Genomic DNA, 16,782 nt, shown 5'->3' on the forward strand with positions numbered 1-16,782 from the left:
GATGCAGCCAGTCCCCCTCCTTGTTTTAAGAAATGAAAATAGGCTGGGCACGGTGGCTCACACCTATAATCCCAGCACTTTGGGAGGCCACGGCGGGTGAATCACGAGGTCAGGAATTCAAGACCAGCCTGACCAATAGGTGAAACCCCGTCTATACTACAAATACAAAAATTAGCTGGGTGTGGTGGCACACGCCTGTAGTCCCAGCTACTCGGTAGGCTGAGGCAGGAGAGTCACTTGAACTCAGGAGGTGGAGGTTGCAGGGAGCTGAGATTGTGCCACTGCACTCCAGCCTGGGCGACAGAGCGAGACTCCATCTCAAAAAAAAAAAAAAAAAAAGGGAAAGAAAAGAAAAAAAAGAAATGAAAATAGGTCCAAATAAACACTCGTACACAAATGTTCACAGAAGCTTTATTCACACCAGCCAAGAAAATAGAAGCAACTCAAATGTCCCTCAGCAGGTAAATAGGTAAACAGATTGTGGTAAATTCTTATAGTAGAATACTATTCAGTAATAAAAAAGAGCGAACTATGATACACACAACAATATGGATGAATTTCCAAGACATTATGTGAGATAAAGAGGCCAGGCACAAATGAGTATCTATGACGTGGTCATTTGTGAAATTTTAGAACAAACAAAATGAACTGGTACTTATCTGGAGCAAGATTTGGAAATACTGAATCCAAAGGGATGTGAAAAAATGTTTTAGGGTGATGGAAATGTTCTGTATCTTGATGGTGAAGATAGTTACATGGGTGTGTGTTTTTCAAGATTGATTGAACTGTAAACTTAAAATGGATGCACTTTGGAGGAAAAGGAGAGTGTGCAGAAGAGCAGGCAGAGCCAAGAGGTTTTTGTGTTTATAGGCAAAGGAGGAGTTGAAGATCCTTGAAGACAGGATCTAGATGTGAGTGTGAAAAATCTATGAGTGTGAAGACAAAAGCATTGTTCCTTTATAGAGATGTGAATGGAAGGGTGGAGCTGGGCAAATGTAGAAGACAAAGGGTAGGAAGTTTCAGCAAGCTCACTCAGTCTCCCTTAATATCCCCTGTGACACAGAAGGCAGAGTCATTTGTGGAGAGACAGGGACCTTGAGGCAAGGAGTAGTTTGAAATATCAGCTACAGGGGTGAGAACAGAAGCCAGCCAGGATCTCCTAGTGGCAGGGGCCTAGCTGGCCACACCATGGAGATACCACGTATGATGGTATCTCCACAAATGATCGCAGTGTTTTCTACAGCTGTGCTCAGAAGCCTGGGTGGAGGAAGAGGGACTGCTATGCAGATCCTGGGTTCAGGGTGAGTAGAGCTTATCTGCTGGATTATTAAAAGTGATCAACAATGGATTTCCAGGCTAGCCAAGAGTGGAAGTAGGAAAGAAACTGCGCTAGTTTGAATATTTGACCCTCCAAACCTCATGTTGAAATTTGATTCCCAGTGATGGAGGTGGAGCCTAATGGGAAGTGTTTGGGTCTTGGGGGTGGATCCCTCATGAATGGCTTGGCGCTGTCCTCATTGTAGTGAGTGAATCCTCACCCTATTAATTCCTGTGAGAGATGGTTGTTAAAAAGAGCCTGGCACTTTCTCCCCTCTCGCTGCTTCTCTCGCCCTGTGATCTCTGTACACTCTGGCTCCCCTTTGCCTTCTGCCACTAGTGGAAGCAGCCAGAAGCCCTCATCAGAGGCAAATGCTAATGCCATGCTTCTTGTACAGCCTGCAGAACTGTGAGCCAAATAAACCTCTTTTCTTTATAAATTACCCAGCCTCAGGTATTCCTTTATAGGAACACAAACAGACTAAGACAGGAAATGACACTTAATTACTCCATTCAGCAAATACGTTGGTTACCACCTGTGTGTCAGGTATTGTTTTAGATCCTTGGGAAGATGCAGACAACAAAAAATAAATCCCAACCCTCAGTGGCCAGAGTCGGGCATTAAGTAAGCAATAAAATATACAGAACTACAGAGGTGGTAAGTGACATGGAGAAAAATTAAGCAGGGAAGAAGGGTTGGAAATCCTGGGCAGTAGGAGGTGATCATGGAAGACCGCTCTGAGGTGGCAACAGTTGATCAAAGACCTAGGCAGAGGAACAGCCAGTGCAAAGGTCCTGAGGCAGGGGCAGGCCTGGCAGTGCTTGTTGAATACTTGGAGGCCGGCATGGCTGGAATGGAGTGTGTGGGAAATAGTGGGAGATTGTTAAAGGGTGACAGGTTGAAAGGGAGGGACTGCTTGGGATTTATGAGCCACTGTGTAAACACTGGCCTTCACTGAGTGAGACGGGGAACCACCAAAGGATTTTGAGTAACAGAGAAGCTTAATCTGATTTATGCCTTTAAAAGGATCACTCTTCTCAGTGTAAAGGCACTGACTTACAGTCTTGACAAACATTTAACCTACATAGAGATGCCCCATGAGGTTGATGTTATCTCTATTTTTTTGTCCTTACTGATGAGGAAATTGAGGCTCCGCGAGCTTAAGTAACTTTGCCAAGGTCACTCAGCTGGTGATTGGCAGAGCCAGGATTTATGCCTTGGTTTGTCTGATTCCAAAGGCCACACAGATTAAGAGAGGAGGGAAGGCTTGAGAGACAAAGGGTTCCAATGGTGTTGAAGGGAATGGGAACAGGACACAGAATTATGATTGGCATCGAAATAGACCACAGAGTTTGGCAACTGATAGCATGTGTTAGGGAGAAATAGACGTCAACAGTGTCGTTTGAGTCATGGCTCTCTTCTAGGAGAATGGTGGTACTGTTAATAAAATACGATAGTCAGGAGTAGAAGCCAGTCTCAGGCAACAGACAGAGGGCGTGACTTGGGCAAGCAGAGGCTGAGGCGTTGGTGGGAAGTAGTGGGCGTGTCCAGTTGATCCAGAGAGAGGACCCGGGAGAGGGGAGCCTAGAACCCCACTGTGGTTAGGGTGGAAGTTATAGAGAGGCATGTGCTCTCTGAGTGAGAAGAAAGGCTGAAGGGAGAAGCTGGCAATGTTCCTCCCTGTGTGGAGGAGGGAGTGGGGACAAAAATTCGCTGCTTTTGGGGACAGAAATGTTTAAAACTTTACCCTTATGAACATGGACAAAGGAAAGATGTGGACGTCTGTTTTGTTATTTGAGCTTAAAGAAGTGATTTAGATTAGCCTAGCAATGAGCATCTTGTGACCTCACCCAGGATGTCAGTTCCTGCAGGTGTAAAACTTGTGCCATTCCAGGCCTCAGCTGGACACACGATGGGGGCCGGGGAGTGGAGTTGAGGCCAGTGGCTGCTCCCAGGGGATCAGTGAGCAGGTTTGTTTCTTTCCCGTGTTAATCCTGGGAGACCAAACCTTGATTTCAGCTATATTTTGCCATATCTCTACCTTTACCAGATAACCTTACCTTTACCTTACATAACAGCCACTTTTTATATTTGTGAAGTAACTCCCCCACAACTTTTTTTTTCTGAAAGTAAAACAACTTGGTGACATTGGCTTTTATTCTTATCAGGCCCCATATAGATAGTGGCTTATTTTACAGCAGTATTTGTTTACATCCCTACAGGTAGGACAGTGTTTCTTTTCACATGGCTGAAAACTTTTTTTTTTAAAGCAAGAATCTTACCTGATATCAGTTCTCATTATTAAATCAAAACCACTTTTTCATGTTACTCTTTTAGTGTACATTTTCAGATAATGCTCTTTTTATTTTTGCTGACTTTCCAAAGATAATTTTCTCTTTAACCTTTTTTAATATGAAAAAATTTAACCATATGTACAGAGAGTAGTAAAATAACACTCCAGTGTTCCCGTTTCTCATCTTTAACTGTTATCAACAGCCTGCCACTTCTTGTTTTATCTGTCCTCCCCGCCCCCCGTATAATTATTTTCTGTAGTATTTTAAAGCAAATCTTGAATTCAGATGATTCTTAAAGAAAAACATTTACAGAATTAGGTCATTGTTACATTTCAGAAGCCAAGCAGCAGTGTGTCTGCCTCTGTCAGAACTGTCTTAATAATTGTGTCTTTACCTGGGCTGCAGCTTTGAAGAGGCTTATTCCAGGTGCTTATTTTACTGAGTGGATGGGAAATGCTAAGATAACCATAAGGTCCTCCTACTGGAGTTTATCTTCTCCTAAGCCTAGAAAAAAAAATCACAGTTCTTAAACACCAATGTAGTTGTCCCGGGAATCTTCCCCTGTCTCCTGCCAATGTCCTGAATCTTAACTGGAACCTTCCTGATACAGGGCATATCTTGGGACCTGAGGCCTCAGTGTCAGGTGACCAGTGGATAAGCTATAGAAAACCAGGAAAATCTGCATCTGAAGACGAGTCTGTGTGACTGAGCAAACACTGTACAGCAAAGATCAGGTTAGGAACAGGAATTTAAATCACGTTGGTCTCCATGTCTTGTTTCTGGTGAATTCCTGGAATTTGGCCATGTCCTCTTAATCTGCGTTTATCTGTGATACCTTTAAGTGGCTGAAACAAACAAAAAAGATGCCATTTTACTGCCGTGTTTTCTTCGGAATATGATATTCTTGCTCTTCTTGGCTTGCATGCCTTCAGCCGGTGTTAAAATAACTGGGTTATTGCACCTTGACTAGCTTGTTTCAGTAGGATGAGTGTGGTGTGCCTTTATTTCCTGTCTCTTGCATCAGTCTGTTTGTGAGAGTGTACCGAGAGGTGATTAATGGGAAAGATAAACATGTGCTTACTGACTGAAAGTTCTTCCTGTTTCCTAGAGTGTTTTTGGTTTAGTGAGTTGTTTGTTTGCTGCCCACAGACCGCATATGGTGTGTGTACACCTCTGTTGTTGTGAACACCATATGCCTTTGTATAGGAGCTGGGCTTTTAAGCAAAGTCAACATATGATAAGGCTTAAAAGATTTTCCTTCATCCAATAATTGGATGGATTGGACAGCTGTCTGTCACCATAAGCAGAGCCTACAGAGTCTGGAATTCTGCATACAAAATCATATAAGAATACTTGCTGTTCTTGCCCCCAGAGATTAAGTTGTGTATAGCATGGCTGTGGGGTTTTGGTTGCTGGAAATACCTCATCGCTGTGAGTCTCCTGCCTGCGGACTTTTGGATCTGTCACTACACAGTGCTGCTGTGCAAGTGTTCATGCTCTCTCACTGCCACCACCATCTGCCCCTGAAATCAGGAGCTTCCTCTTGCTTTGTGCCCAGGAAAATCTAGGGAGGGAAGAATTCTGCCATTAATTGCTGCAAATGTAAAATTGACTTAGAGAAAAAAACATGTTCTCAATTTAAAAAGTAATGCCTGCTCTTGCAGAAATTTTAAGATATAGAAAAGGTTGGGGGGAGTTGCATTTCTAACAAGGATAACTTACAATTAGCATTTTTGATCTTTCCATCTAATTAGGTACATTGAAGCCTTTCCCCATAGTTGCATTAATACTCTATGTACAATGTTATCTTTTCTCCTGAACATAATAGCATAGGTTTGTATATGTCTTAAAATTTTATTAGCCCTCTTAGAAGCCTTAATTTTTTGCCAAGTGGACATTCTATAACTTAACCATATTATTGGGTAGGTCATTTGTAATGCTGCTACGTACACATCTTTGTACAAAAACCATTTTCTATAGTTTATATTGTCTTTAAATTAGATTTTATAGAAATGCAATGGGGGGGCCAAAGGGAATGAACACTTGGAGGCTCTAGAATTGCCGCTCCAAAGAGGTATGTCCATTTACTGGCCAATCAAAGTCAGTTCTTAAACCCATTTTACTTTTCCTAATGGGAATATGTAGAGCTACTCCAGGCATCGGACAAGGTAATGATTAAGGTTTTAGAAGTCTTTGAGGTGTCACATAGTGATGCTCTGACCCCTTGTCCACGGTGTGTGGTGACTGGTTCTTCGTTCTGCATCCATCCCCCAAGTTATATGCAAGTTTCTTGAAAGCAGTTCTGTTCTGGTCTCAGTTCTCTACCCAGCCTCAGTAACTATCTAAGAGCTTACATTTGCATCATTGTGGATATGTTTTCTAAAAGATATGCACGGTGATACAAAAGTGCATATAACCTTCACGTACACTAGCCCATGTAGGTTAACAGGAGGGAGAAAGTTATTACCGGTACAACTTGGCCTGGTCCTGGGAAGCCTCTGGGAATCTTGACATTTTGGGATGTTTCTGATGATGCCTTTGTTGTTCTTTTGCACAGATCCAGTCCTGCAGGTCCCAACACATGTGGAAGAGTAAGTTTTCTGATTTGCTCAGTACTTCCCTTTAATTCAGTCTTCTTCATTCAATCAGTGTTTATGAGGCCAGTTGCTGGGAGAGCATATGTGTGTAAGTTTGAGGAATAACAGTGAGTGACATATAAAGTCTTACAGGTGCTATGATGAAAGCTTGTGTTGAGGAGGAGGTGGTCAGTTTCCTGAGGGAGAAGGGTAGTGGTTTTAAAAAGGCTTATTTGAGATGAAACTCAAGTTGAGCCTTGAACTTAAACTTCCAGAGTCCTCAGGGGGACTGGACCTCTTCCTCTTTGCTGTGTCATATCATGGAGAAAAAAGGTGAATGTGACCTGCTACTACAGAGTGTGTGTTGGGGTAAAAGCTGGATAGCACCTGTAAGAGCTTTAAATGATGGCGCAACCTAAGGAACGATTCAGCCAAGGGTTTCTGAGGGACTGTAGTTATAGTTTAGTCTTTAGCAGATTAACTTGACAAAAGACCACTTCACATCTGCTTCAAGGGAAGCTACTGACGGAGGGACCTTGATCTGTCCCCTTGGCGGGTTCTCTCTGATGTCAAGCTGTTAGAGTCTGCTTTTATTGCCTCCAAGTTAAACAAAAAATATCTCTTGAAAACTAAAAGCAGATTTGTTCTACCTGTTTATGTACCATGCCATCCTGTTAAATATTAGTGGCTGAAGTTCTATATACAATTGATGTAGAAATTGAAAAGTGGACTTACTGGGTCCTTTTCACATATTTTGCCTTCATCCAGGGTGCTTTGACCAAATGATGATTTGTCTTCTATGGTTTTGTATGATTTTTCCTTTCAGGCCGCTTTTCTCCACTCGAGGATAGTGTATACCACCATAGGGGTATTTTATTTATCTGTGGTTGAAGTGAGAGAGAGTAGTGGGTGGAATTGTCTTATATACTCACTTACACACCTACACACAACCACCCTCCACTCTGTATTCCTCCATCATGGGTTTGCATGGCTTTGGTATGTTGTTCCATGCCCTGGGCTGTAATTTATCTTTGATATTTATTATTTAATCTCTAGGCCTGCCTTTCTCCCAGATCCTAATGATGGCAGCCTGTATACGCTTGGAAGCAAGAATAATGAAGGCCTGACGGTGAGTATATTTAGCTGCTTTTTGTACTCCAGGGGTTCTAGACCAGCGGTCCTTAAGTGTGTCTGCACGGTGTCTTACTGTGTCTCCCACCTGGAGCTTTTAAAAACAACCCCTGGGGATTCTGATTCAGGTGGTCTAGAGAGGAGCCTGGGCATCAGTCTTTTCAGAGAGCTTCCTAAATGAGCTTTTAAATGTGGTGCCAGAGTTCAGAAACACAGATGCAGACCAGCAGGTTCTCATGGCCCAGCCATACACTGGAGGATATAATGTTAAGAACAGGGTTTGCTCTAACTGGCGACCCTCACCTTAGGCGGGAGGGATATAGTTTGAAGTGCTGTCTCCACCTGCCCCACCTTCCGATGACTCCTTAGGGGAGTCTTGTGATATTCTACCCTCATTTCCATTTGAGAATCTAAACCAGTGGTTTTCAGCCTTAATTATACATTGTAATAACCTGGAATTCGAAAAAACAGCATTAGGACCTAGAACATAGGGCCCAATCCCAGAAGGTCCCGATTTAATTGATCTAAGTCATCAGGACTTTTTAAAAGCTCCCCAGATAAGAGAATTTAGAAACAGGCCCACACATATGGTCATCTGATATGTGACAAAGGTGACACTGCAGTGTCCTGTCTTGTCTTGTCTTTTCTCTTTTCTTTTCTTTTGAGACGGGGTCTCACTTTGTCACCCAGGTTGGAATGCAGTGGCACAGTCTTGGCTCACTACAACCTCCGTCTCACAGGCTCAAGCCAGCCTCCCACCTCAGCCTCCTGAGTAGCTGGGACCACAGGTGCACATCTCCACGCCCAGCTAATTTTTTGTATTTTTGGTAGAAATGGGGTTTCATCATATTGCCTAGGCTGGTCTCCAACTTCTGGGCTCAAGTGATCCACCCACCTCGGCCTCCCAAAGTGCTGGGATTACAGACGTGAGCCACCACCACCCAGCTTACAGTGTTTTTGCAATAAGTGGTGTAGGTCAGTTGGGATATCCATATAGGAATAAAAGTCTTGACTCCTACCCCCCCACAACACATATAAAATCAGTTCCAGATAGATCACACATCTAAATGTGAAATGCAAAATAATAAAGCTTTAAGAAAAAAAGTAATGGAACCATCTTCATGATCTTAGAGTAAGTAGAGATTTATTAAGTAGGATATTAAAGAACACTATAAATTTAGGAAAAAATCAATATATTGATTATATTAAAATTAAGAACTTTTCCTCATTAAGAGGCCACAAAGTATTTGTAGTATACACATCCAACAAAAGTTCATATTCAGAATATATGAAGAAATCCTATGGTACATTAAAAAAAGACAGCCCAATGGAAGAATAACAGAAGAGAATATCCAAATGGTCATAAACATATGAAAAGATGTTCCATTTTATTAGTCATTTGGAAATGCAAATTAAAGCCACAGTGCCATACTGCTACTCACCAGAATGGCCAAAACAAGGAAAGTAGAAAAAGAAAACATGTTGGTGCTGTGGAGCAACCAGGACTCTCACCTACTGCTGGCAGAAGTGCAGGGTGGCACAAGTGGTTTGGAAAACTGTTGGCAGTAAGTGCTAAAGTCCTTAGGACCCAGTAATGCCCTCCTAGGTTACAGACCCAACAGAAATGCACATTTGTGGCCAGGTGCGGTGGCTCACGCCTGTAATCCCAGCACTTTGGGAGGCCGAGGTGGGTGGATCACGAGGTCAGGAGATCGAGACCATGGTGAAACCCCGTCTCTACTAAAAATACAAAAAATTAGCCAGGTGCGGTGGCGGGCACCTGTAGTCCCAGCTACTTGGGAGGCTGAGGCAGGAAAATGGCGTGAACCCGGGAGGTGGAGCTTGCAGTGAGCTGAGATCACGCCACTACACTCCAGCCTGGGCAACAGAGCGACACTCCAACTCAAAAAAAAAAAAAAAAAAGAAGAAATGCACTTTTGTTCACCAATGGACATGTGCCCAAATGTACAGCAGCACCACTTATAATAAGCAGAGGGTGGCCAAATAACATCCACAGTGGAGTGGAAAAATAAACTCTGGAAGCGGCATGCACGGTGATGAGGACCAACAGTCTATGACGACACACGCCGCAGATGACTCACAAGCGTGATGTTGAGCAAAACATGACAGACAAAAAAGGCCACACGCTGCCATTCACTTATGTAAAGCCAAAAACAGGAAAAACGAGTCTCTGCTGTTTTGAAGTTAGGATAATAGTTACCCTGGAGAGTTATGGCTAGAAAGGGGGGCAAGAGAGGAGGGGGGCTTCTGTTTCTTCACCTGGATGCCGGTTACGTGGGTATGTTCACTTTGTGAAAACTGACTGAGCTGTGTGATGATGAGTGCTTTTCTGTTTGCGTATTATGCATCAGTAGGAAGTTTTTAAAGCTTCCAAGTAATTCTCATGGGCAACCAAGGATGAGAACCACTGATCTAGGCTGTAAGTGGATTGTGGACTTTAACTTGGGTGTTTTAAAATTATTTTGTGAATGCCTGTGACCAAAACAGAGGGGAGGAGGGCAAGCTTGTATAGAGCTGTGTGTATTTCACCTTCAACACTGCTCTCCGTTGGTTTCTCTCCACAGCTCTGTAGTCCCCATTTCTTAAGCAATTTGTTTGCCAGAAACTGGGGTGAGTGAGTTGTATAAGTTATCTCGTTGGAATCTCTCAGCAGCCCTGTGGGTGATATCCCCGTTTTAGAGGTATGGAAACAGCCTGGAGAAGTGAAGGAATATGTCCAGGGCCGAGTCTTCTAGTGTTGGAGTTGGTTCTTAAAGAGGATGCCCAGCCGGGCCTGTAATCCCAGCACTTTGGGAGGCCGAGGCGGGCGGATCACAAGGTCAGGAGATCGAGACCATCCTGGCTAACACAGTGAAACCCCATCTCTACTAAAAAATACAAAAAATTAGCCAGGCACAGTGGCGGGCGCCTGTAGTCCCAGCTACTTGGGAGGCTGAGGCAGGAGAATGGCATGAACCCAGGAGGCAGAGCTTGCAGTGAGCCGAGATCACGCCACTGCACTTCAGCCTGGGTGAGAGTGAGACTCCGTCTCAAAAAAAAAAAGAGGATGCCCTTCATCACTCCCTTGTGCTCCTTTCTGGGTTGTGGTTTAGCAGCTCCAGAAACAATGTTTCCCAAGCTTGGGCCTTGAATCAGGGCACCCGTGGCAGTGCTCAGCAGAGATCATAGGACTCCAGAAGACTAGAAGATCTGCAGTGCCTTTCTGATTCTCAGAAACACGTGGCAAAACCCAGTCATTGCAGCCTCTCTGAAGCATTTTTCCTCTTCTGAGGCTTGGTTCGAATGTTGGGATGATGGGAAAATCCAAGTTATTTAGTATGCAAAGCTCTGCTTATTAAAGCTAGAGAGAAATCTTTTCTTTCTTGGAGAAAAAGGTGACCATGCAGTAGAGGCATTTCTATAAAAGCAGGTATCTATAGAACAATTTCAAAAACACAGAATGTTCTAAAAATAAAGTATACTGAAACGAGCATTAACCAAAAGAGCTCGTCAGATGTCAGCTGTAGACTCAGAAGAATCAGTTTTATGATGAAATGCAGTTGAAACATTTGGATTCCTTTGAGTTTCTTTTCCTGGCACCTATCTTAACTTCCTCTTTAAAACCAAAAGTCTCAATTTTTCTTGTTTTTCAGTAGTGGATTATTTACTGAAGAAAACATCAAAACTCTTTTCCACCTCACACTCTTGTGTTGCCCCTGTAATGGCGACTTCTCCTTTCCCTCGAAGCTTGAGCTTGGCACCAAGGTTGCATCCCTTCAGCATCAATGTCCTGGCTCCCTCCCATGGGGCTCTACAAAGCACTGTCATTTTACTCAGTCTAGCCAGCTCTGGCTCTGTATTCCAAGCCAGGACAATTCTTTCTCCCACTCTTAGAATTTCAAAGAATATATAACTCTCCATATTTGTGTAAATCTTTTCAGAAAAGATTTGTGTCACCCCTGGGAAGCACCCTGGACAGGAGACCTTGAGGGGCCTCCGCACATGGTGTCAAGTAAAGGAGTGGATGTTTACGGAGCTCAGGGACCTGGGAACTTGTCAAAATAGATGTGGAAAATTAGCTGGGTGTAGTGGCAACATGCCTGTAATCCCAGCTACTTTGGAGGCTGAGGTGAGAGAATTACTTGCACCCAGGAGGCAGAGGTTGCAGTGAGCCAAGATGGCGCCACCGCACTCCAGCCTGGGCGACAGAATGAGACCCTGTCTCAAAAAAATAAAAATAAAAACAAAGTAGATGTGGAAGCATAGGGTGCCCCCTTCTCCTTTGTATTCAGTTAGGAAAACTCTCATCTGCAAAGTGCTTCTCTCTTTTTAGCAGAATTAGGTAATAGAAACAAACTGCCTGGTAAAATTGTAATAATTGCACAAGACTTGGTTAACTTTTTTTTCTTTTTTTTTTTTTTTTTTAAAGAAACTTCCTTTTACCATCCCAGAATTGGTGCAGGCATCCCCATGCCGAAGTTCAGATGGGATCCTCTACATGGGTAAGAGTTCCTGTCTCCAGAAACTTGTGTCTCTTTGATGTAAGTCCCGGAATCTGGGAAAGTGGCATGCCGAGAGAGAGGGCGCAGTCACCGCCTTGCCAACCCTTTCTTTCCTGGGTTGTGCTTCAGGTGCTGTTCTCCCCAGGATCAGCTGACCAATTAAGAAAGGGCTCCCCCAACTTGGGAGAAGAATTGACATCATTAATATGGTTACTCATTTAACAAGCTTTTAGTTGCTGTGTTGACTTAGTCCTGAGATTCCAAGATTGCAACATACCCAGTGGCAAATGGATGAAATTTAAAGTGAGTACAATCATCTAAGCCAAGGAAGGGAAGCCAGGCTCTGCCTGTTAATTATAGCGCTTTCTTAGTATTTCCTGCTATCAGAATGTTTGATAGAACAGCACTTAATAGCTTGCCTAGATAAACTGCTTTCATACCTATGGGGTCACAGCTTTCAAAGCATCAGATCACCTGCTTTTCTTTTACTGTGTTGCTGCCAAAATGTCAATAAAAAAGTATTTGCAACACAAAGGAGAGCTGTATTTATCTTGCAATCATAGTAGTAATAATAGCCCGTATTTATACAGCAGCTTTCTTTTTGAGGAACTGAAAGTGCTTATTGCCTATTCATGCCTCGAGGAGCTTTATGTGTATTTCTGGGTCTCAAGTGCAGGCCAGACTTTTAAGGTTTTGCTCAGGACATTGAGACTCTTGCTTCTTTCCACACCTTCAGAATGAGGAACTCCCAGCCTAGGAATTTGGAGGAAACGATCAGCACAGATTTTTCTCTCTGTGGGCCGTGACCTGGGAACATCTGATAATCTTCTGACCATCCATGTCACTGTGTCCTATCTGGTCTTCCAGCTTTTGCCAGCAGTTCATCACTTATAGTCTGCTTAGGATATTGTCTTCTTATCATCTTTGTGCTGTGGCCTCTTAGGCGAGTTCATTAAACATATTTAAGAGCATGGTAGTTGCCCAATCTACCCATTAAAGTAATAACTGAGTTATGTAAACTCTAGTGGTTCTTGAAGTAACCAGCTATGTCATGCTAGATGGAAAAGGTTCGTGGTCCTAGCTCTGTTCTCCTCTACCTTCAGATCATATTCATATTATGATTTTGTCAGTGAGAACAGAGTTGCGATCCATGGGTAAGTTGCACACATGTGGAGCAGGCATGTATGCAACATCTGTTGGAACTTTAGAAGTATAGCATTAGCAAATTATAGGCCAGGTGCAGTGGCTCACCACTGTAATCCCAGTACTTTGGGAGGGTGAGGCAGGAGGTTTGCTTGAGGCCAGGAGTTTGAAACTAGCCTGGTCAACATAGTGAGACCCCGTCTCTACAAAAGAAACATTTTTAAAAAATTAGCCAGGTGTAGGCCAGGTGCAGTGGCTCACGCCTGTAATCCCAACACTTTGGGAGGCTGAGGCGGGCAGATCACGAGGTCAGGAGATCGAGACCATCCTGGCTAACACGGTGAAACCCCATCTCTACTAAAAATACAAAAAATAAGCCAAGCGTGGTAGCACGTGCTTGTAGTCCCAGCTACTCAGGAGGCTGAGGCAGCAGTATCGCTTGAACCCTGGAGGCGGAGGTTGCAGTGAGCTGAGGTTGCACCACTGCACTCCAGCCTGGGTGACAGAGCGAGACTCCGTCTCAAAAAAAATTAAAAAATAAATAAAAATTAGCCAGGTGGCCGGGCATGGTGGCTCACACCTGTAATCCCAGCACTTTGGGAGGCCGAGTTGGGTGGATCACGAAGTCAGGAGATGGAGACCATCCTGACTAACACAGTGAAACCCTGTCTCTACTAAAAAAAAAAATATATATATTTGCTGGGTGTGGTGGCACACACCTGTAGTCCCAGCTACTCAGGAGGCTGAGGCAGGAGAATCGCTTGAACCTGGGAGGTGGAGGTTGCAGTGAGCCGAGATCACTCCACTGCACTCCAGCCTGGGCGACAGAGCGAGACTCCATCTCAAAAAAAATAAAAAAAGAGCCAGGCATAGTGGCACATGCCTGTAGTTTCAACTGTGGGGAGGCTGAGGCAAAAGGATGACTTGAGTCCAGGAGTTTGAGGCTGCAGTGAGCCCTGATCACACCTCTGTACTCCTCCTTGGGCGACAGAGCAAGACCCTGTCTCAAAAAAAAAAAAAAAATTTCAAAGGCTCTGTGACCTTCTCCAGCATCTCAATATTCTTCTTCTAAGAGTCTCCAAAACAGGAGACTTTTCCAATAAGTTAGGAAGATAAAAATGACCACCAGAGATCATGCTTTACAAAATGGAAATACATGCATCACAGTGACTGTGTTGACCTTCACATTGGAGGCCCTTGCTACAGACTCTCCATTGCTAGGATGCTGTTGGGTATATACCATTGATACATATGCTTTGGGTTTTCTTAATATATAGTGTTATTTACTGTGCTGTCTGCCTGTCATAATCAGCTGACCAAGATTAGGGGTATGGCCCGAGTCCAGGGAATTACTTACTGGCTAGGAACAGAGGCCGAGACAACTTTGACATCCTTAGCATCAGGTTGCAACCAACTCCACTGACCAGTCCCAGGTACTAGTTAATTATAGTCATAAACAGTAACTGTAGATCCTTCTCACATGGTGGCTGGTTAGTAGGGAGGTTGAGAAATGTGAATGATGGTTATTAGGGAAATGAACCCCTGGGCACATTTCTGTATTTCTATAGATCCCAGTCCACGGGAAAAGGATTGCCCTTCACAGGCAAGACTTTTCACATTTAAAGCCACTCATCAAAGCAATAAAATCTAACTTGAAAGTTTGGGGAACTTTTTGAAACTATAATTATGTTATTGGGTTTGGAGGAATTTGTATACCATGTTTAGGTTATTAAATTATTGTAAGACCTATGGACCTAAGAAGTTTTATTATCGCTGCATTACCATTTATATCATCACCTTAGAAATGACATCCTAAGAATTTCAGGTCTATCTCTCTCAATACAGAGCATCTTGGCTGCTAGTTTGGCAGCGATACTTTTTTCCATATGGTGTAAACGACGATGTGTTTTTGTGTCCTTTCAGGTAAAAAGCAGGACATCTGGTATGTTATTGACCTCCTGACTGGGGAGAAGCAGCAGACTTTGTCATCGGCCTTTGCAGATAGTCTCTGCCCATCAACCTCTCTTCTGTATCTTGGGCGAACAGGTAAGAAATGAACCTTTGTCTTCTACAACCTGCCTGTTTCCAGAAGATCGGAAGAAGCTCCCCAGCCTCCTTCCCTAGAAGGTGGCCAGAGCTGCTTTTTTCCAAACACAGGTCCCATCATGTCATTTTCCTTTATAAGACCCTTCAGTGTCCCCCCAGTGCGCAAGGGATACAGTCCAAACTGCACCACGGCCCAGAAAAACCCCTGTGACGCCGCTGCCACCTTTCTCGCCTCATTTCTCTCATTTCAAAGTTGCCCGGCTGGGCGTGGTGGCTCACGCCTGTAATTCCAGTACTTTGGGAGGCCGAGGCAGGTGGATCACCTGAGGTCAGGAGTTCGAGACCAGCCTGACCAACATGGCGAAACCCCATCTGTACTAAAAAAATACAAAATTAGCCAGGTGTGGTGGCATGCGCCTGTAATCCCAGCTACTCAGGAGGCTGAGGCAGGAGAATTGCCTGAACTGGGGAGGTGGAGGTTGCAGTGAGCCAAGATCAAGCCACTGCACTCTAGCCTGGGCAACAAGAGTAAAACTCCATCCCCCCCCCGCCAAAAAAAAAAAAAAAGTTTCCCAATTAGGATGAACTACCTGCAGCTCCCAGAATAGCAGTGTTGTTTTTAAAGACTTGTAGTGGTGTGGTCCTTTCCACCAGGTATGCCTGTTTTTGCCTATCTGGCAAATATCCTCTCTCACAACTGTACTCAAAAGTCACCTTCTCTGTGAAGCCTCTTCTGCAGCCTCACAGCCTGCACCCTGCTCAGGAACACCCGGCTCTCCCATTCTAGGGGCACACGTAGCAGTTAACAGGCCTGTAGTGGCAGCCATCTCACCCCTCGTCATTGTCCCTTTACAGGCATGGCTTGCACCCTCTTCACCGCACCATTTTGTGTTTCCTCCCTTTTCAGCCTCTTTCTTCTTAACACTTGGCACTGCATATTTATAAATTCTATGTGCCTACTTCCTGCCTCCCTCACTAGAATATCAGTTCCCTGAGGGTATGACTTTGTTTTGCTCAGCTGCTGTCTCTCTACATCAGGCATATTGCCTGATGTGTAGCAGGGGCTCAATGTTTGAATGTATGAATGGGTGGGTCCCATTATTGCAGAGACCTGCCTTACTTATTACCATATGTGCAGCACCTCACACATGTCGGGGATGCCATGAAAATTGTTGAACAATACTTAAAGCTAAAAGGAGAAACAAAAAACATTTAGAAGGAAGAAATTATACCAAAAACCTAGGATGAATTCATTACAATTGAGCACTACATTTAGGTCTAAACTTTCAGGCAGCCAAGGATTTGAAAAAAGAGAACCGTCCTGAAAGTGCTGGGGAAAGCACTGCATTTCTAAAACTCAGTGAGACTAATCTTCGGCCCTGCAGAAGCTGGCCGGGCTCTCATGGAAATGGGTGGAAGGTCTTAGACTGTAGAAATCACGTATTCCAGCTTCTAACTGTAGTGACTGCTTAGTATTTATGTGTTTACCTTTTCCATTAAGTAAATTCTTACAGTGGCCCCAGCTTCATCCAGATATAAAAATTGCGTCATTCTCAGGTGAAATTGTGGTGTTCGAAGGAGCTGGGGTATGCATGAGGTGGAATGTGTGTGCATAGGTGTGTAAATCCATTGCCTCCATTATCTATTGCTGCATGACAAACCACCCCAACTTAGTGCCTTAAAACAAGCATTTTATTGTTAATGATTCTGTAGGGAATTCAGGAAGGACTCAACAAGAACCCATCATCTTTATTCCACATGCTTGGTTGGCC

The 16,782-nt window shown here is 43.9% G+C and overlaps 1 protein-coding gene across 1 annotated transcript in view; it reads left to right on the plus strand.

The window, feature by feature from the left end:
- The window catches only part of ERN1 (endoplasmic reticulum to nucleus signaling 1), a 91,132-nt gene that overhangs the window by 43,260 nt on the left and 31,090 nt on the right, over nucleotides 1-16,782 (plus strand). The window contains exons 3-6 of the mRNA XM_055386855.2: nucleotides 6,170-6,203; nucleotides 7,245-7,317; nucleotides 11,749-11,821; nucleotides 14,888-15,010. Coding sequence (XP_055242830.1) covers nucleotides 6,170-6,203; nucleotides 7,245-7,317; nucleotides 11,749-11,821; nucleotides 14,888-15,010 — 303 coding nt within the window. The remainder of the gene's footprint in view (nucleotides 1-6,169; nucleotides 6,204-7,244; nucleotides 7,318-11,748; nucleotides 11,822-14,887; nucleotides 15,011-16,782) is intronic.

The sequence above is a fragment of the Gorilla gorilla genome, chromosome 4 (assembly GCF_029281585.2).
Source record: "Gorilla gorilla gorilla isolate KB3781 chromosome 4, NHGRI_mGorGor1-v2.1_pri, whole genome shotgun sequence".
Taxonomy (NCBI): domain Eukaryota; kingdom Metazoa; phylum Chordata; class Mammalia; order Primates; family Hominidae; genus Gorilla; species Gorilla gorilla.